Source organism: Phoca vitulina, unplaced genomic scaffold (genome assembly GCF_004348235.1).
Source record: "Phoca vitulina isolate PV1807 unplaced genomic scaffold, GSC_HSeal_1.0 scaffold25, whole genome shotgun sequence".
Lineage (NCBI taxonomy): Eukaryota > Metazoa > Chordata > Mammalia > Carnivora > Phocidae > Phoca > Phoca vitulina.
This window is the reverse complement of record NW_022589728.1, coordinates 46,101,495-46,121,993: the sequence shown is the minus strand read 5'-3', so window position 1 is coordinate 46,121,993 and position 20,499 is coordinate 46,101,495. Positions and strand designations below refer to the sequence as shown.

The 20,499-nt window shown below is 38.5% G+C and overlaps 1 protein-coding gene across 2 annotated transcripts in view; it reads left to right on the top strand.

Moving 5' to 3' along the window:
- ANKRD46 (ankyrin repeat domain 46) overlaps positions 1-17,014 on the top strand; it is a 35,866-nt gene extending 18,852 nt beyond the window's left edge. For both annotated transcript variants that reach the window (XM_032421676.1, XM_032421677.1), the window contains 3 exons: positions 8,931-9,268; positions 10,444-10,602; positions 14,789-17,014. In XM_032421676.1, the coding sequence (XP_032277567.1) occupies positions 8,958-9,268; positions 10,444-10,602; positions 14,789-15,005 (687 nt within the window). In that variant the 5' untranslated portion in view covers positions 8,931-8,957 and the 3' untranslated portion in view covers positions 15,006-17,014. The remainder of the gene's footprint in view (positions 1-8,930; positions 9,269-10,443; positions 10,603-14,788) is intronic.
- Positions 17,015-20,499: the final 3,485 nt, after the last annotated feature.

Genomic DNA, 20,499 nt, shown 5'->3' with positions numbered 1-20,499 from the left:
CAAAGCAAGCGTTGCATCAAGATTGCTGTCAAAGTAAAACTATTGTCCATAAAGAAATAAGACTAGGGGCATCTGGGTGACTCAGTTGGTTGAGCATCCATCCGACTCTTGATTTTGGCTCAGGTCATGATCTCAGGGTTGTGGGATCGAGCCCCAAGTGGGGCTCCGGTCTCAGCAGGGAGTCTGCTTGAGATTTCTCTCCCACTCCCTCTGTTCCTCCCCTGCCCCCCATTCTCTCTCTCTCTCAAATAAATAAATAAATCTTTAAAAAAGAAAAAAAAAAAATTCCACATCATAGGTGGATCCATCTGTGTCACATCTTTTAAATACATTGCCTGAGAATCTATTGATAGTCAGATTTTGACCAAAAATACTGTTTTAAAAGTCTCTTAGACTATGCTTTTTTTTTTAAGATTTACTTATTTTAGAGAGAGTGAGCAGGGGGAGGGGCAGAGAGAAGGGTAGACAAGCAGAGTCCCCTCTGAGCGGGGAGCCCCACGCACGGCTTGATTCCAGGACCCTGAGATCATGACCTGAGCCGAAACCAAGAGTGGTCACTTAACCAACTGAGCCACCCAGGTGCCCCTCTTAGACTATGTTTTGATTGGCTTAAAATGTCAATGAATTTAAATTCGGGTAAGAGGAAAAATGCAAAGCAAATTTTTTTAAAGTGCTAAGGAATTTAATAAGAAAATTACGGAAAATTATACAGTCTTTATAGAATACAACCATTAAAAATTGTTTTTGGAAGACTGGTAATGTGGAAGGATGTTCATGATATAGTAAGTAAAAAAGTTTAACATTTGTATTTATAGTATGAATTAAATATATATTCATATAGAAAAAAAGGCTGGAGGACCATAGCACCAAAGTAGTAATAATAGTTATTTCTAGTTGGTAGGATTATGGGTAACTTGTATTTTCTTCTCTTTGTTCATATTTATTTTCTTAATAAACTTACAATAAATTATAGAATTGGTCATAAAAAATGTTACCTTAAAATCCAGTTAAGATGGGGGTGCCTGGGTGGCTCAGTCAGTTAAGCATCTGCCTTCGGTTCAGGTCATGATCCCGGAGTCCCAGGATCGAGCCCCGCATCGGGCTCCCTGCTCAGTGGGGAGTCTGCTTCTCCCTCTGCCCCTCAACCTGCTCATGTTCAATCTCTCTTTCTCTCTCTTTCTCAAATAAATAAAATCTTAAAAAAATGAAATCTTGTTAAGATGAGCTTAATTGAGTGTATAATCCACAAAGAATTATTTGGATTCTCCTATGTCTAGATTTCAAAAAAAATGTGCCAGGCACTATGTAATCTGCAAGGATACACAGACATCTCAGACCCATTTCTTGCATTTTAGAGACAAGGTCTGGCAGGAATTTTTGCAAACAGTTGTGAATATGGAACCGAGCTTTGTATGAGCCATTTCCTGCTGATTATCTTGATAACTATGTAGAGGTGGCATGGCATATTAGAAATATTGTAGACTAAATTTGAAGCCCACTCTTAACAGCAGTGTGGCCTTAGATTCATTAACCTCTCTGAGCCTTGGAAATTATTAAGACCACTCTATTAGAGAAATACAGCTATTGAAGATAAGCAGGCTGAAAAAATATATTATTAACGTTTCGAGAAGGAATTAAATTGTTAAAATTTTTACTTCTGCAGAGCTAGATTTCTTTTAGATGTGGCTTTTTCCCCTTGCCTAATATCTGGATCTGTACAGCACTTGGATTTTAAGAACAGTAATTCTAAAGTGCTAGCAGTTAGGATTTAATGACTTCATTGGAAGTTCTTATTTTATGGTTCTTTGAGGTTATTTTTATATTTTTAAAACAACTGTATCCTTTTAAAAGGTTAAGAATAACCACATGAGGTATAGAGAATCCAGATTTGGGTTTCCATTTACTGTATATGCTCTAAGTTTTAGTACTTTTCTATGACATTAGAAAATGTAGGCAGTCCCCTCTGATAATGTGTCTCTCCAGGTATGCCATTTTTCCCTTGCATTTTGCTGAAGTGTCTGGTGCTTTGATCTCTGAAGTTGCTTGTAGGCATAGTGTCATTCCACTGGGAACCAAGAATATGGCACTTAGTCTTGCCTTTCCCAGTGGCTTTTCAAAATGAAAAGTAAATCAATACGTTATGGTTGGTGATATTAGATATAGAAGACCAATTTAAAGTTAGGTTTAATGAGTATATATTAAAATATTACAGGTTTTCTCCATTAGTTCTTAACCATCAAGAATACTATCTTAAAGTTATGTAGATATGACCCAATATTAACATAAAAGAAACATTTAAAAGAAAAAGAATATTAACTAGAACTTCCCATCAGGTCAGTGACTCACATGCTTCCACTGAAACCTCCTTATTGTTTTGTCATTTGGCCTGAGACAAGCGCTGTGTGGTGTTAGGAGCTCTTGTTACTGATATCTAGGAAACTGCTTCATCCTAAAGTATGAGTGGCTCCATCCTCATAAAGTCTTTTAGGCTGTGCCAGCCCTCCAAGACGTGACCTCCCGGAGTTCTCCTTTTAACAGTCCCATGGAATTGGCCTCTGAAGTAGTCACCGTCCCTCATGGACACTGTCCCTTAGGAACATGGTGAACAAGGAGAGGATTTTCTGGGGCTTGACTGTTCCCACAATTGACTGTTCTTGTGGGTTTTCCTCTGCCGGGAACCAGTTCTCTTTTCCTTTCTTGGACTTCTTTACTCTCCACTAGAGGTCACCCCATTGCTAGATGCTGCTCTGTTAGCAGGGGATCAGTGCTCAATGTTCCACGCAGGCTATCTTCAATACATAAACAACTGTCTCCCCAGAGCTGTGCCCATCCTCAGGAAGGTAGTAACTATTAATTTTTGAGTACTTAAATCACACAGCTAAGTAGCTGAACCGGTGTTCAAACCCCAGCAGTCTAGCTCCAGATACATTCTGGGTGAGGTAGCCAAGCTCTTTCTAGTGTCTTCTGACACTAGAAAAACTGCGTTTCTGGAGTATTGTACGCTCCTGAAAGTAGTCCCTCAGGAAGTCAGACCATATCTTATCTCTCTGTCTCCTGCTCTTCCTACCTTGAAAACCAGTCTTCGCTATGCTTAGCTTTTATGTTCATTTACAGGGGAACAGACTCAGCCCTCTGTGAATCTTGAAAGATACCAGGTCAGTGTTCATAATCACACATTAATGTTTCTAACTCTACTTGTGGAATGGTTCTTACTACACACTACCTTTGGTAAATACTAGGGCCCTTATTAATGCTTACTCCAACAAACTCTTCCATAAATAACCTCTTACTGTCCTGGTTGCCTGAGCCATCCAGACAGATGATCCCAAAGAAGACCTTACTTTCTCTTTTCTTTCCTTTCCTTTCCCTCTTCTTTTTTTGCATGGGGACAGTAGGCACCTTCAGACTTGACTCTCTCTCCTTTTTTTTTTTTTTTTAAGATTTTTATTTATTTGAGAGAGAGAGCATGAGAGAGCACAGGTAGGGGGAAGGGCAGAGGGACAAGTGGACTCTCTGCTGAGTAGGGAGCCGGATGCAGGGCTCAAACCCAAGACCCTGGGATGAGGACCTGAGCTGAAGGCAGACACTTAACCGACTGAGCCACCCATGCGCCCCGTCAACTGTCCTTCAGTCCAAACCTTTAAGCATCCGTACCAGCAATTGCACTTCTGGCCATTTGTCCTAGAGCAATGAAGACGTTCGTTCACATAAAAATATGTACCTGAATGTTTTAGAAGCTTTAACATAACACCCCCAAACTGCAGACAACCACATGTCCTTCAAAAGGTGAATGGCTAACCAAGCTGTGGTACATTCATACCATGGAACACTACTCCGCAGTAGAAAAAATGATACTATTGATATACACAACAACCTGAATGAATCCTCAGAGAATTATGTTGAGTGAAAAAAAATAAAAGGTTACATACTGTATGGTTCCATTTATATAACATTCTTGAAATGACAGAATTCTAGAAATGGAAGACAGGATAGTGGTTTCCAGGGGATAAGGTGGGGTGGGGGTGGGAGGGAAGTAGGTGTGGCTGTAAAAGGGCAATATGAGAGAGCTCTGTGGTAATGGAAATGTTCTAGATCTTAATTAGCAATGTCAGTATCCTAGTTGTGATATTATAGTTTTGTGAGATATTAACATCAGGGGAAACTGGGTAAAAGTACATAGGATCTCTGTGTACTATTTCTTTCAACTTCGTGTGAATCTATAATTATCTCAAAACGTTTAATTTAAAAATCTTTAGTCCTCTTCACTCTTTGAACCATAGTTAATATGTGTTCTAAGTTTTACTCACTTTCATAACTTCTTGAGAAGCTATTAACAGATTTCTAGTGATTAAGTTCTAATTGGGGTCTTAGACATTTTCTTGGAGGTTTCAAGTATAATTAGGTCTAATGCATTTGTGTAATAAGTTTGAAATCACATAAATCTGTAATTTGATCAAATGTACTTTCTTATGGGGCTTGTCATCAGAAGAAAATGGCAGAAGCATTGTCTTGTGAATTTAAAGAAATTTTCTTGTGAATTTTTTTTAAGTTTTTATTTAAATTCCAGTTAGGTAACATATAGTATAATATTAATTTCAGGCATACAATATAGTGATTCAGCACTTCCATACAGCACTCAGTGCTCATCACAAGTGCACTCCTAAATCCCCATCACCTATTTAATCCATCCCCCACCCATTCCCCTCTGGTCACCATCAGTTTAGGAACTTTCTTATGAATTTAACAGGTCATTTGAAGGGGTAACTATATAATCTATAATTCTGTCTCCAAATGAGAAGCAAAGCTTGACCTTTTCGTAATGTGAACCCTACTATTTTCAGAATTCTAACACCTGTACCATTTTAACATTGAAAATCATATATTAGAGGTAGGCTTTAGCCGTAAAGATCCAGCCCCCAGTGGTCATGATAAGAAAGTAAAGGTACTATACTTTGGGCGAATTCAGAATATTCGTGCAAGGAAATTAAGTGGTGCAGTAATCTGAAGTTTGTCTAAATTGGTACATACAGTTTGTCAGCCCTCATCTTCCAGTCTAGCACTGATAACCCTTATGGTACAACCTGACTTATGTATTTAAATGGAGCCTCATAAAATACCATTAATTATTTCTCATACAAGTTTATTTAAAGGGATTTGATAAAAATTGAGCATGAATGACCAGTAAAAGCTTAATCTGAATCTCAACCTGAGCTATAGATTCGGGATTCAGTCTTTATATCCTACCACTTAGCATAGTATTTGCCATATTTTGAGTACATAGTAACTGTTAGTTTCATGGATTAATACTGATTTTTTGTGGTCCCTACTGCCTGTGCATGGCCCTTGTTCCACAGTCCCTCACAAGAAGAGTATAGTGGGGCAGACAAGGTACTTGAGATGTCTGAGTGCAGAGGGGATACCTGAGGGGGTCCCCGCAAGAGCATGAAGGTGAGGCAGCAGCACATTTCAGGAGAAGCAGGGTCTGGCATGTGGAAAAGTCTGCAGATAGATTTGGGCCAGTTTTTCTTTCACACTGAAAAGCAAAGGGGGCAGAGGATCAATCTCCTGGGGGAGATTTAAGTACCAGCATTCAGGATGGATTAGAAATATTTTTTCTTAAATGTATCCTGTTTGGTTTAGATATAAGTATTGGTTCTTTTTACTTTCCCCCCATGCAAATAGCATTTTATTTCTAGAAATGCTTTTGTGGGCTACTCTGAGATCTAACCACCATTTATAATGTGAAATATGTGCATTCTGAATTCCAGGGACTTAGCATGAATTTTCAGAGTCCAGTTTGTTCTCTTCTGATGGCACATAATTTGATTCTTTTTCTTTTATCTTTCTGACCTGCGTTCTTGTTTGTGGGCAACAGAGTCACTCCTTAGGAGGCCTTCTGTGCTCCCTTTTCACTACTTTCTTACTTGTCAGTTACTACTAGCTCACAAATTGATGCCTTACCCATAGATTTTCTGGAGAATATTCACAGACCCCACCAGCTTGTCTGTGTTTAATAGAACAGCTAGACTTCATGTCACACCCTTGTTATAACTAAAGTTACTATTTACTGTAGATCCTTGCTGTCACATTTCTGGATATTCTCTTGAACCTTCTTAAGAATTCAGAGAAACTGCTGGCTGACCACTGAAAGAAAGATATAATCTTCAGGCTTACATGAGTATTTTTCTGCCGTCAACTTCCTCAGAGTATGTGAAAGCTTCGATGCCTTGCTTTGTGGCAGATTCAGTTCTGTGATCAAGATGAAAAATGTTATCTATCATTGGCCTTATTAAATTTGGGGGTAAAGTTAGTTTCTCAAGGACACAAAGAAAAATACACCATACTTATTCTCACTTAATAAACAAGGAAGGCTTTCCCCCCCCCCCCCCCACTGAGCCAACATTCAGAAGAATCCCAAGTCTTCAAACCACAAGAATTCTTACTGTGTTAGAAACAAAAATATCAAGTAGCTTGTTTTTCATTATCTATTCTTACAGAATTCAACCAAAACATGTTATCTCTTGAAAAGCACTTGATATGTGGTATTTTAGTTTTTTAAAAATGCTTCTGATAGCTTTGTCCTTTTTTTTTTTTTTTTTTAAAGATTTTTATTTATTTGACAGAGAGAGGCACAGCGAGAGAAGGAACACAAGCAGGGGGAGTGGGAGAGGGAGAAGCAGGCTTCCCGCAGAGCAGGGAGCCCGATGTGGGGCTCGATCCCAGGACCCCGGGACCATGACCCGAGCTGAAGGCAGACGCTTAACGACTGAGCCACCCAGGCGCCCAGCTTTGTCCTTTTTTTTTTTTTTTTTTTTTTAAGATTTTATTTATTTATTTGAGAGAGAGAGAGAAACCACATGAGAGAGGGGAGGGTCAGAGGGTGAAGCAGACTCCCTGCCAAGCAGGGAGCCCGATGCGGGACTCGATCCAGGGACTCCAGGATCATGACCTGAGCCGAAGGCAGTCGCTTAACCAACTGAGCCACCCAGGCGCCCTGTCCTTTTTAATGATCTAATCCAGGGAATACTATAGGGGAAAATAGGGAGGCTACCCTCAAAAGAGAATTCTTGACTATTTTAATGAGCAATTTCTTCTCAATGGGTTAATTTCTTTAAAAACCATTATATAGTGTCATAATCTGAAGTCTATTTTATCTTGATCTCTGTAATTCTTAATCCTCAGCAGATTTTTCCCATATTTAGAATTAGCCTTAACAACTCCTTCTCACCTGTTCTATGCAGCGGGTCATTAAGTTGTGCTAATTCTGTCTTCTTTATCCGTCTCCATTGTGCTCCCTTTTCTCTGACACAGCCTCAGATCCGGCTGTCATCATTTCTTGACTGGATTTCTGCAGTGACCTGCTGATTGATCTCCCAGTCCCCGGCCTTGACCCCCTCTAATCTACCCTCTCCCTGTTGCTGACAGAGTAATCTTTCTGAAAGACTAAAAGACCATGCCATTTCCTTGGCTTGAAATCTTTCAGTGACTCCTTACTAAAATTCAGTATAATAACCCTTACCATAGAGTTGTTAGGAAGATGAAATAAAATGCATTAGGCACCCTTGGTATGGTGCCTAGCTTGGAACAGGCCCTCAGTGTGTGTGACTGTTTCCCCTTTGCACAGAGAACCCGTGGAGGCAGCAGAACTCTAGGGGCAAGTAGCTCATGTCTAGAGGGACCGTGGCTCTGCTGGGAAACCAGGCTAAAAGGAGTGGGGGCCAAGAATCTCACCAAACTCCGTAGCCATGTTTTCCTGAATCCCCTTGAGGTCAGACACAAGAATAGATTGGTCTAACATCCAGTTCCATCAGTGTTCCAGAAAGAAAGACTTTGTTTGACAAATTACAAGCCAACCCTGTCTGTGACTCAGCTTTTGTGACTGTAGAGTGAGGGAGTCATCTCTATAAACACATTGGTCTCTGCCTTTGTGTTTTCTTCTTTTGGTTTATTTTCTCTTCAATTTCTTAGTAAGGTTTCTTTTGTCAGACTTTAACTTTCCTTAAATGAACCAAGAGGAGGTCAGGGAGACAGACACACACACACACACACACAGACCAAGAGACTGCTGGAGAAGAAGTATCAGTGAAAGAGGTGTGGACGCACTGGAGAGGCTAGGTTACTCAGATGGATGAAATTTGTGGGGTGGACACAGTTGGGATTGCTGCCTTTGTCCTGCCTCTGAATTCCCAGACAGACCTGTTTTTCTTCATCTCTCAGTCTTCAGACAATGGGAGTTTGGCAAAATCAGATATTTAGATAACCACAGAATAGAATCAATACTGTAAAAAAGACAGTCTGAATTGATTTCATGGTATTTCCAATTTTTAAATTCAGTTTGTTGCTTTTCTTAGCTTTTCTCTTTCCCCTGAAAATTGAAGTTTGTGCTATAGACAAAACATTCAGCAGGTCTTTATTGAATATGAATTAAGTTATTTCATTATTTTCTTGCTGATTTAGTTAACTTTTGAGCAGATAGTTCTGTTTACCATGTAGAATATATCAAATATGATAAAAGGCAAATATGTGAAAGAGAGTTACTTTGTTTTAAATAAGAATCTCTACCAGCAGTAGCATGTGTTTGAAGTTTAAGGATCATGTTATATATGTCTTCTGACAATGCAGTAAACTTAAATCTAAGTGATTATATTTTCCTTACCTTTAAAAATCTCTCTTAATCTTTTTATTTAATGAAAAGCAAAATAGAGCTTTATAGTAATTTAATTGCAATTTTGATCAAGTGGATATGAAGAAAATAAGACATTTTATTGAGAAATAAAACATAATTGATAACTTTGTTGTTGTTTCTGTTTGGTGAGGTAATTTATTAGAGGCAGGAGGCCAAGAAGGATAAGAAATAGTGCTTCTCTAAATGACTTCATTGTCTTCATTTAGTTTGGCTTCACCGAATCTCACCTCATATTTCATTACAGGCATAGTCCATCCGCTCCATCAGAATAATGTCCTACGTTTTTGTAAATGATTCGTCTCAGACTAATGTGCCCTTGCTACAAGCCTGTATTGATGGAGACTTTAACTATTCCAAGCGGCTTTTGGAAAGCGGCTTTGACCCAAATATTCGTGACAGCAGGGGCAGAACAGGCCTTCACCTCGCAGCAGCCAGAGGGAACGTTGACATCTGCCAACTGTTGCATAAATTTGGTGCTGATCTTCTGGCCACAGATTATCAAGGAAACACAGCCCTGCATCTCTGTGGCCACGTGGATACTATTCAATTCTTAGTTTCCAATGGACTCAAAATTGATATTTGGTAAGTCCTCTGTGGTTTTTGAAATCTAGTCATTTCTTCCCATTAGTTTGTCAGCCAGTGGTCCAATCTCAGAGTCTATTGATTCTGCTTTCTCGTTGATCATCTACAGTGACAAGTTCAACAAGGCATGGAGGACAAGGTAATCTTGTTAGGGGAGTGAGGAAACAAGAGGCTGACTTCTAGATTTATGCTGAAGCGGTGCAAGTTTTTCTATGAAAACAGTGGTGAGGTTCTGCTACCAATAATTGTGTATTGTCAGATAAGGGAAAAAGAAAAGAACTAACATTTGTTGAATATCTGTTATGGACCAGGCGCTGTGTTTACTTACCTTAGCTCATTTAATCCTTAGAATGAATAGCTCTTGAGGTCCGTGTTATCTTCATTTTACAGATGCAGTAGTTGAGACAAGAAGGGTTTAAACAAAGAGGTCACACAGCTGGAATTTGAACCTAGTTCTGCCTGATTCCAAACTGTTCGTCTTCTATCATATAATATACCATGCTAGCTTCATAATCTCTCTGGGGCTCAGAGTCCTTTTTATGCTGAACAGTTTGAAGAAGTGTTTGTTTTAGTGATACCTTGTCTCTAGAGTGGAAAAGGTGTGAGACCATCTTTAAAACTGAGCTTGACATTTAGACTACACTTACATGTTGCCTTGATTTATTGGTCCCTAAATCTGAAAAAGACAGCAAATGTGATGGACAAGTGTGGTGGGAATTGGCTATGGGAGTCACTGTTACTTGGCTGTCTTCTCTTATTAGTGTTAAATAGGTAGGTGAACCAAAGCAGCTTATTTGGTTGCTTTGGGCTTTTATTTGTTTTTAATTCTTAGACTTTTCTTTTTTTCAATATGCTCTATTGCCATAAAATGTAAATGTCAGGTAAGAATGAATCTAGAATCTAGAACTTTCCAGTTAGTTTCTAAGAAAATGTCCTCTTTTTCTTTTATTTATTCTCATGTATTTACTCTTTTGCCTCTACATTCTTTTTCCTCTTTCCCTACAAGGAAAAAAAATAGGTTTACTCAAAATTCAAGTTCCAGTTCAGCCATTGGTTCTGCTCTGGGCTTTGAGTTAATTAGGCCCATGCCTTTGTCACTGAGATCTACACAGGTGGGTACTAACAATATAATCCAACTGTTATGATGACCTGTTTATATTTATGAACTTTTTTAGTAATCATCAAGGTGCTACACCCTTGGTCCTGGCAAAGCGCAGAGGAGTGAATAAAGATGTCATCCGATTGCTGGAATCTTTGGAAGAACAAGAGGTAAAAGGGTTTAACAGAGGAACTCACTCAAAACTGGAGACCATGCAGACAGCTGAGAGTGAAAGGTACTTAACAATGTAATTTTTTAAGGGGCAAGTCACTTTAAGTCTTTGGATCTTTTATGACAACTTTGTGAGCTTTCTATTTATTTGCTTTCAAGTACAGAGCTTTGATACTTTCTTTGAACTTTATATAGGTCCGTATGGCTCCAGATTACAATTGAGAAGCTATTAACAGAAAGTACTACGTGCCCACATGCACGTAATGTTCTCTTAGTCCCTGTGCAAGGAAGGCTGCAGTATTGTCAGCACAAGGGGGAAGAGGTGGTTAAGAGCTGGATATGAGGGAAGGAAGCAGGAGTTTGAGAATTTCAAGTGCAGGTCACAAGCCAAATGGAATTGCAGAAAGGAGGAGAAAGATAGCTAGAAACTTGGACAGTATTAGAAAAGACCAAAAAGGCCATTTCAAAGGCAGGAAAGTGGAGTGCTGAGGAAAAGTAAAACAGGAAGAGAGAAATGAAGATTTAGCACACAATTCAGTAATGTGAAAGTGAAAGTAACTTTCCCATGAGTTGGAACAAATGAAATTTGGGCTCCTGTAAGTAACTGATGCTAAGATGTAGTAACTGACAGGGTCTTCAGTATCTCGTCGTTTCTCATCTCGAAGCAGTTTACAACACGGTTCAGGGAGCTCTGAAAAGGTGACAAATCGTCTTTTCTCCTGGCCCCACTAGCTCCACAGGGAAAGTGCATAGTCCAGACTGAGTTGTACTAGCATGGAGTCTGGTTGATTGCCACGGAGTTTCAGCCTTCCAGATAATTACGAGGTAGGACAGATGATGAACCTACTATTGTCACTTCCCAAAATTTTCAGTGGAATATATTTCAAGGGCCCTCATTAGCTGTTGACCCAGTAGCTTGACTGATCAGACTGTTTAGATACTTTCAAGGACTTACTACTGTCCAAAGAAATTAGAGCTTTACTTCTAGAACAGTGCATGCTAGTCATGAGTTATCACTGAAAGCTGACAAGTAGATAAAATAAGCAAGAAGTCCAAGATAAATTTTCTCTCACCTGTGTACTCTGGATTGACAGAATGCCATAAGCAATATGGTAACATTGAGTTTTCTATTATTTGTTAAAGATCGTGTTCTTCCAAAATAACTTGAAATTTATTTTCATAAATACTTTAAGCTTCTTTCCATGAAAAATGTCCAAGAATGTGTTTTTGCTTGGTATGTTCTGGGGACCTTGCTTGCTATATTTTGTTAATAGCCAGTGTCTTGGCACCTCCGTATCAGAAATATACTTTTTTTTTTCCTTTATTATAGATTTATTTATTTTTTTTAACTTTATCTTGCCTAGGTTGTGATTACTTACTAAGTAGTAGAAATGAGTCATTTGAGCTGTTCCGTATGAAATACTTACTCCTGCTTCTCTCGTATACCTGTCATTTCCTTTAGCATAAGGATTTGTATTATTTATAGCATTGGGTAAAGCCAGTTCTTAAAAAATTGAATTACTAGTATTTGTACTACTTGGCTGCCTTACCTTATTCCTGCCCCTCAGTATCATGGTAGACATGTGATGGTTGAAGTTTAAATTAAAAAACTTAAAGACAGCATCATTGGTCATTAGGGAAATACAGAGCAAAGCCATAGCGAGTTACCACTTCAAAGCAGTAGGATGGCTGTAATCAAAAAGATGGAACAACAACAAGTATTGGTGAGGATGTGGGGAAACGAACCCTCGTACATTGCTGGTGGGAATGTAAAGTAGAGTAGCTGCTTTGGAAAACAGTCTGGCAGTTCTCAAAAAGCAACACAGAGTTACCATATGACCCAACAATTCCACTTTAGGTATATACCCAAGAAAATTGAAAACATGGGTTCACACAAAAACTTGTACGCGAATGTTTATAGCAGTATTATTTATAATAGCCCAAAGGTGGAAACCACCCAAAAGTCCATCAACTGATAAATGGATAGACAAAATGTCATCTGTGCATCTAGTGGAATATTCCACCATAAAAAGGAATGAACTACTGATATGTGCTACAACGTGGATGAGCTTTAAAAGCATCCTCCATTAAAACACTTTCATTTAAAATAAATAAATAAATAAAAGCATCCTCCATAAAAGAAGCTGGTCAAAAAAGCCATATATTGTATAATTCCGTTTATATGAATTGTCCAGAATTGGCAAAAAGAAAGTAGATTAGTGGTTGCCAGGAGCTGATGGAAGGGGCAATGGGAAGTGATTGCTAAAGGGTACAGAGTTGATTATAGAGGTGATTAAAATGTTCTGAAATCAGTGGAGATGGTTGTATAACTTTGTCAGTATACTAAAAACCACTGAATTATACAAGATGAATTTTATATGTGAATTATACCAAAAGAAAAAATTAGAGAATAAAGCTTAATGGGATTGGCTAGCATGTGGCATTGTGGCAAAGCTGTGTGATGATTAGCAGAGCATAAAGCAAGTTTTGAATGTACTTAGTATTTTCCATCACTGTTAGGATTCTCTGAGACATAGCATAACTTAAGGGCCTATAAATCAAGATGATGAAATTTTCCCACTCCCCCATATATCCTAAGTTTAATTTAGTTATTTTTAAGTCTGTGGGTATAGGATGACAAAGACAGTGTAGATGACACACGTACAAAAAAAATATTGCACACGCACATTCAGTAGGAAACATTTCACTGGATAAGGTCACTATGGAAAATTCTGATTGGCAGAGCTTCATGAACTCCTAGAGATTGCTCAGCTGAATCCTCATTTTATATCTAACGTCTTTGACTATGAGAGCACATCAACTCGGACATAGTCAGTATATTTCATACAAGTCAAAATTAACCTCTCCTGAGCTTCTTTATATATTCATGGTATTATGTGTTTAAACCTTCTCAAAGTTCCAATCTTATTTTTGAACTTGCTTCACTTTTCTTAAATTTTTGTATTCATGTAGACTTCCCACTGAAAATGTCTTTTCTTATTTAGAGAATAAACATCTTTTAATATAGAAAGAAGAAAACCTCAGGTATCGAGCAGAGTGGCCCATTAGGAAGTCAGCTTCCTATGATGAGAGAAGACCTCTAATACTAGTAAATGCTGAAGGATGTCTGGTTAAGTGTCAAGAAGTAAAGTAAAATTGTAGGTTAAATAAAATGCCAGTTTTTGCATGATGAACCAGACTGTAAGACACTTTTATTCTGTTTCCATTGTCCTATGCCCAGATGGTTGGAAGAATATGAAGAGAAAGGGTTTAGGAAGGGTGGTAAATTACCTTTTATAAGCAACAGATAGTTGATACATAGAATTATGGTCATTGTGGCATTAATCTAAATGATACCCTGTTATTGGACCTGCATGTTGTGACATAATTGTGGGTGCTAATCCCTCCGAACTTTGAATTCATCACAGTATGGCCATCCACATACCAAAGTCAGATACCCTGTTTTCTACTTGTAGGGGTCATATTTCTCTTTGATAGAGTTCTGAAAACCAGAATCAAGAATCGTTGTTTTTTATGGCTTGTGGTATCTTATTTTCGACTAGATTCAGTCTTTATGCAGAAGTGAGATAAACTTATTTTGTATTATTGTACAAGATAGAACTACAGCCAGTTGGAGGAAGCTGTTAAGAAGAATTCCTAATGGCTAGGCCTGTTCAGATGTACAACAGACTGAACTAAGTGTCTGTTTTTAGAGGATTACAGTTAAAAGAAGTAATTCCTTTATTGGTCAGGTAATTGAACTAAGTTAGTGAAAATTCCCTTTTAACTTTAAGATTCACACACTGTATAAAAGTGACTCTAAAAATCATTTACAGATTTACCCATCTTTGCTTATTTTCATTAACATGAATTCTTAAATTATGAATCTTTGTTTTGAACTTTTCTAAATTTAAAGTAACCACAATTTGGTTACTTAGATACTAGGAGTTTGAAACAACTCATTTGACCTATAGTCAAGACTTCTGCTTGGGACCTTTTCATTAGAAAAGGATTTTTAACTCTGACTCTGCTGGATACTAAACCAAGAAACATAATCATTGCAGCTTAATTGACAGTTGAAGGTAGATTACCAGATAGATACATGAATGTATGAGAGCACATTTGTCAGTTTTCTTCTTGTAAGTGTTGTGTCTTGTCTTTTCTAAGTAACGTGGTTGCTGTTGTATCTTTCTGAAATGGGTGGAATGTGTTGTTCATGCCCCTTTCCTTTGTCTTTGCTCCTTTCACAGTGCCATGGAAAGCCATTCTCTCCTCAATCCCAACCTGCAGCAAGGGGAAGGAGTCCTGTCCAGCTTCCGAACCACATGGCAGGAGTTTGTCGAGGACCTGGGCTTCTGGAGGGTGTTGCTCTTGATCTTTGTCATTGCTTTGCTATCTCTTGGCATTGCATACTATGTGAGCGGGGTGCTCCCCTTCGTGGAGAACCAGCCTGAACTGGTGCATTAAAGGAGCCCATGGGGATGGGGCCAGCGCCTCTTTCCTGGCTTCCACGGTTTGTTCTGAGTTTCTCAAACGTTTTCTCTTAGTGCAAGGCAGTGAGGGCTGTACATTTTTTCCTTGTGCATTTTTATGTGTTGTAATCCTTTTCGAACAACGTGTTCATTTGAACTAACCACATACCGTAGTCAAGTATACTTCATCCTAAAGCTACCTCTGACTCAGCCCGATTTGTTAGGAAAGCCTTCACATAGCCTTGTTTGATAAAAATATGGAGGTCCGTGACTGAAGAATGAAAGATTAAGGAAGAGACTAGGGAGTCTTGCTACAGAAACCTTACCTAATATGGGACCAACTAAAGTGAAGTGTTCAGAAAGAGAAAGGTTTTCTTCTGTGATTACTTTTTGTTAGTTGGTTGGTTTAGGTTTTGTTTATTTTTGCAAGAGCCCCTTTTTTTCTTTTTCTTTTTCTTTTCTGGGAATAGGGGAGAGAATGAAACATTAAGCTTAAAACTTGAAGTGCTTTTTTCACATCCTGTATAGCAAATCAGTATGTGGGACTCTGTTTGGTTTGTTTTAATATTTTCAAGTCTAGTTACAAACCAAACAGAACTTTTGAAAATGAGCTATATTTTCTTCAAAAATGATTGGTTTGATATTTATTTGTTTATAGGATAATTTGGGTTTTTTTTTTGTAAACTGCTTTGCTTGTTGTTAATATCTGTGAAAAAAGAACTTGAGTTCATTTTGTTCACTTTCCAGTTTCCCCTAGTGTTTATATCAAAGAACTCCTGTTCATCAGAAATAGTCAGAAAACTCTTTTTCTACTCAGTAGTTAGCAGGGAAAGATCATTCTGACATCTGTCACTGTAATTCTGTAGTGCTATTATTGTGAAAAATTCAGTCCTACAGGCTAGCTGCGTCGTTACAACTGGATCATAGTTGATAATTATTTCCTTTTACATGCAATCCTGCTTAGAGGCCCCGTTAGAATTGTCTTAACAGTCTCATCCGTATCAGTAATTCTCTGATGCCAGAGTGGATGGAGCATTTCTGAGGTAACGGTGCTGAGCACTGCTGTACTGGGTGCCATAAACTCTTTACGGATGGTGATATTATGTAAATTGAAATCTGGTCCCCAAACTATATTGCAGCTTTCAGCAGTATGTTTGAAGGCCTCTTCTGTTAATGAGTCTGTTATGTATAAATCATATTCTTGAGTTTTTAAAAAGTATATAAAGAGTTGATAATTATTCACTGAGTATAGTCAGAAAATTGTAGTGAAAGAACTAATGGTTTTATTTTTTAGAACAAAGGCATCTAAGCTACTGCTAATTGAATTGTTGCTACAGGTAGAAATTATACTTTAGAGTAGGATTGACATTTCTGTGATTCTTGTTGCTTCTTGCTATTTTCTCTTGTATTTATATATGTAGGATTGAGGTGTTTTCTTTCATGTGGCTTTATCCTCTCTTAAAGAGCTGTTTAAAAATTCCTGATTTAACTGACTGCTTCAGGATCAGCTCACAGAGTCTTGTTTTTAGGGTAGAAACAAAATAAATCATACTTGGTAAAATACAACAAAATAAAAGCCGACTTCAGAATGGAGAACACTAGAACTCAAAATCAGAGTATATTCAGAATGAAAGCTTTGGAATTCGCTTTATGTTTGTAAATCTAGATAAGCAGAATTGGTTAACATATATGTAAAGATACTGCATTTTTTAAAGATTTTAAGTGCTGATTTCTTTGTATTTTAATCTCTGCATTCAGCATTCAGTAATACTACCAATAAATGCATTTATAGTATCTTAATCACAACCCATTTTCTTAGTGTGTCATTGTTTTCTTTTGATTTAGGGCTCTTTGTAATAGGTTGCAATTGCCAGTTTAAAAAAAGTTTTTTTCAAACCTGCTGTAACAGGTATATTGAATTTCACATATGTTTGCCTTGTAAGTGCTCTGAAACTAATTGGGGTGAATTGCCTGTGGATTCAAGAGTAATGATACCTACCATGATTAAGCACCTTTCTGTTGCGTATTTTACTTAACATGCCTCATCTCATGCCGTCGGTCAGCCCCCCGACCCAAGCTACATTTTCCCATTTTGTAAAGTGAGAAAACTGACACAGGGAGGGTTGTGACTTGTCCAGAGTCAGACAGATAGGTCATAGTGGAACAGGGATTCCAAGCTGAAGCTCTATCCCCAATTAGAAGTTTCTGTTTTCCTTCTGCCCCACTGTCTGTCATGCACCTGACAGTGGAGTCATCTAGAACCCTGCCTGCTGCCATCACAGCAATACATTACTAAATTTTCCACCCACATTCCTAAAAACTTTTCCTCCTCCTATAATGCGCCATTTCCCACATCCTCTCAGTATTGCCAGCCTTTAAAATTAAAGGTCTAACTCTGGCATGTTCGGAAGACCTTCCCTAGTTAACCTTGACAGCCCATTTCTCTGCCTCTTATTTCCTCATCAATTACCGTACTAAATAAACATGTTTTTTTTTTTTCATTTGTCTCTAATTACAAGCTTCACGAGAGCAGGGGCTTAATACATGTTACTACCCGTTTGTGCACAGTGCCTCCTACGTTGTGTAGAACTCCTTGTACACACGTACTGACAGTATTACTTTTTCACCTGTAGCTGTATTTTTTCTTTTTAGATTTAAAAGCTTTTTACCTTTCACATGTTCTAACGGCTGCATGTGCGAACTATGTTGGTCATTCTTCTTCCATGGTATGCCTGTCGCTTGATGGAAGAATTGCACACTCGTGAACGGTGTAGCTCCTTTACCTAAGAGCATGCAGGCTCATTTACCACAGGTTAAAAAAAAAAAAAGTATAATTGGTGTATACTTGGTATAGAAGTCTGTAACAATATTCACCTTTTGTTGTTTTGGGGGGTTTTTTTTGTTTTTTTTTTTTCTCAACCAGGCCTTATTCTTTGTCTTGCAAAGTTGTTCATGTATGTATCAAAGTGCTTTCAGTTGCAGGAGACCAAAATCCAAATTAAAAGTGGTTTAAACCATAGGAAATTACTGATTGATGTAACTGGAAGTCTAGAGGTAGAGTAGACCCCCAAGAGTGACAATCCAAATTTACCTGTTTTCCTGTGCTTCTGGCTCTGCCCTCCTGCTTGTTCACTTCATCCTCCAGCTGCTTCTGAAATGAGTTTAGAATTCTCAGGCCTCACATCCATTTGTAACCATGAAGAGAAAAAGAAAGAGACTGTCTTTCCTGTGGTTTTCTCCTAGGAAACTTCCTGCCAGGCCCCCAGCAAACTTCCTCTGTGTTTCATTGGCTGACATTATGTCATGTTCCCTATTCTCAAACCAACCATGGCCATGCACTGACAGTGAAGCCTGGATTGATGAGCCAGTTATTGGTGAGGGTTGGAGTGATAGAACTCATATGATTGGCTTGGAGCAATGGTTTTAGAAATGATTGGAGGTACGGCTGGCAATTACTGGGCAGGGGCCAGAGATGTTTTATGTCCCACAGCACATGGGAAGGTTTAGCACAACAAAGAATTGTTCCATATGTCATGATTCTTGAATGGTCTATTGAACATTCAAAAAAAAAACTTATCTGAGCCTTAAACGCAAATCCATTTTTTTATAGAGTTTTAACATACACTGAATTTTCCAAGAATACAACCATGAGATCAGTAAGGGAGGATTCTACTTTATTTTGTTAAAACTTGACCAAGAACCACACCTGTCTCAAAGAATCTTGTTACCAGTGCTACTGGTGATAGTTGAGTTACCAACACAATTCTGTATATAGGTACTGATGACTTTATTGCTTCTTGTGTGGCTGTGCCTATGCATTTATATATCGAAATACACATTTTATTATCCATTACTTTCCCTTTATTTTGCCTTTATATTACATGACTTATATGAAATCATTATATTGATTTTAGCAATTGTTACTTTTATCTGGGACTCATATGCATACTATACCTTCTCTCATTTGGTCATCTTGATGTACCTTTTCCAAATAGTTTATCTTATAGGGTACACCAGGAAATAGCATTTCTCAAAGTTAATAGAACACCGGGCGGGGGGCGGGGAGAAGAAGCCAGCATCTGGTTAAACTACCCTTTAAAATTGTTCGGTTCCAGAGTGCCTGGGTGGCTCAGTCGGTTAAACATCTCCCTTTGGCTCAGGTCATGATCCTGGGGTCCTGGGATCTTGGGGTCCTGAGCAGGGAGCCTGCTTCTCTCTGCCCCTCCCCCTGCTTGTGCTCTCTCGCTCTCTCTCGAATAAATAAGTAAAATCTTAAAAATAAAAAATAAAATTGTTCAAGTCCAAACAATTCCAACTGTGCTGATCAAAGTAGAACTCTGGGATCAAGCCCATTCCTTTGTGCTCTGAAGTAGCTTCAAAGCAGTTTCCTAGGGATGATCTTGGCCTTGCCATGGATACCTCCTTGGCTTCCCTCACAGCACAGATAGGTGGGCATTCTGTTTAGTCACCTTGGACTTTGCACATCAGAAATGGAGGTCCACAGTCCAAGGCGTAGGGGCTGTGTTTATGTGGCAATGGAGGTGGCCACACTCCAGTTAGATGTCAAGGAATACAATCTGGAGTCCTTGTTGCCAAATGCCCATCAAAAACTTACAATGGTATTTAGAGAATATTACTTGGAAGATATTTATAGATCAGTACTATTCAAACTTTCTGAAATTTCTATATCTGTGCTGTCTAGTGCAGTAACCACTTGTTACTTGTGGTTATTTAAATTAAATTAGAAATTTAGTTCTTCATTAGCACAGTTATCTGAGCCTAAAACCCAAATCCATTTTACATTTGAAAGCAAAACTATCCACATTTCTAGTGCTCTATATCCACAAGAGGCTATTGTATTGAATAGCACAGATTTTTGCAGAAACACTTTTGGACAGCACTGTTCTAAAAATCTGTGGGGTCAAGTCAGATCAGTGTAGAGCTAGATACTGAATTGTATTATGGCAGTACCAACCCCAGTTACTTCTACTAAGCTCTTCACTAATAAGTGGTAACACTATCCAATGCTCATTAACTTGCTTAATCTTTGCAAATTGCTGTTGTTATCCCCACCTCACAGTTAAAGAAACTAAGGCACTTGAGCCAGGTCGGAATAACCTGCCCAAGGTCACACAGCAGAGCTGGGATTTGCACTCGGACAGTGTAGGACTGGAGTCTCTCCTAACCATCGTGCTGTGATGTCTCCCTCTGCTTGGCTGTGATGCCATCATTTTCAAGTAAGAATTGTCTTGAGGACTAGCCCTGTGTACCCACCCACTGCATCTACTTAAGGAAAGTTACTGAGGATGCTGTTGGCATAATTCTTTATGAAGACCCCCAAAGAGGAGCTTTTGCTTATTCCACTGCAAGCAACTGCGTTTCCGCTGAGCTTTTGCTTTCATCTTATTTTCTCTATGAATTATGTAATTGATCAGGTAGACTTCCTCATTCATACGGGATGTTGGAAAGCTTAATGCCAAATTTGGGTT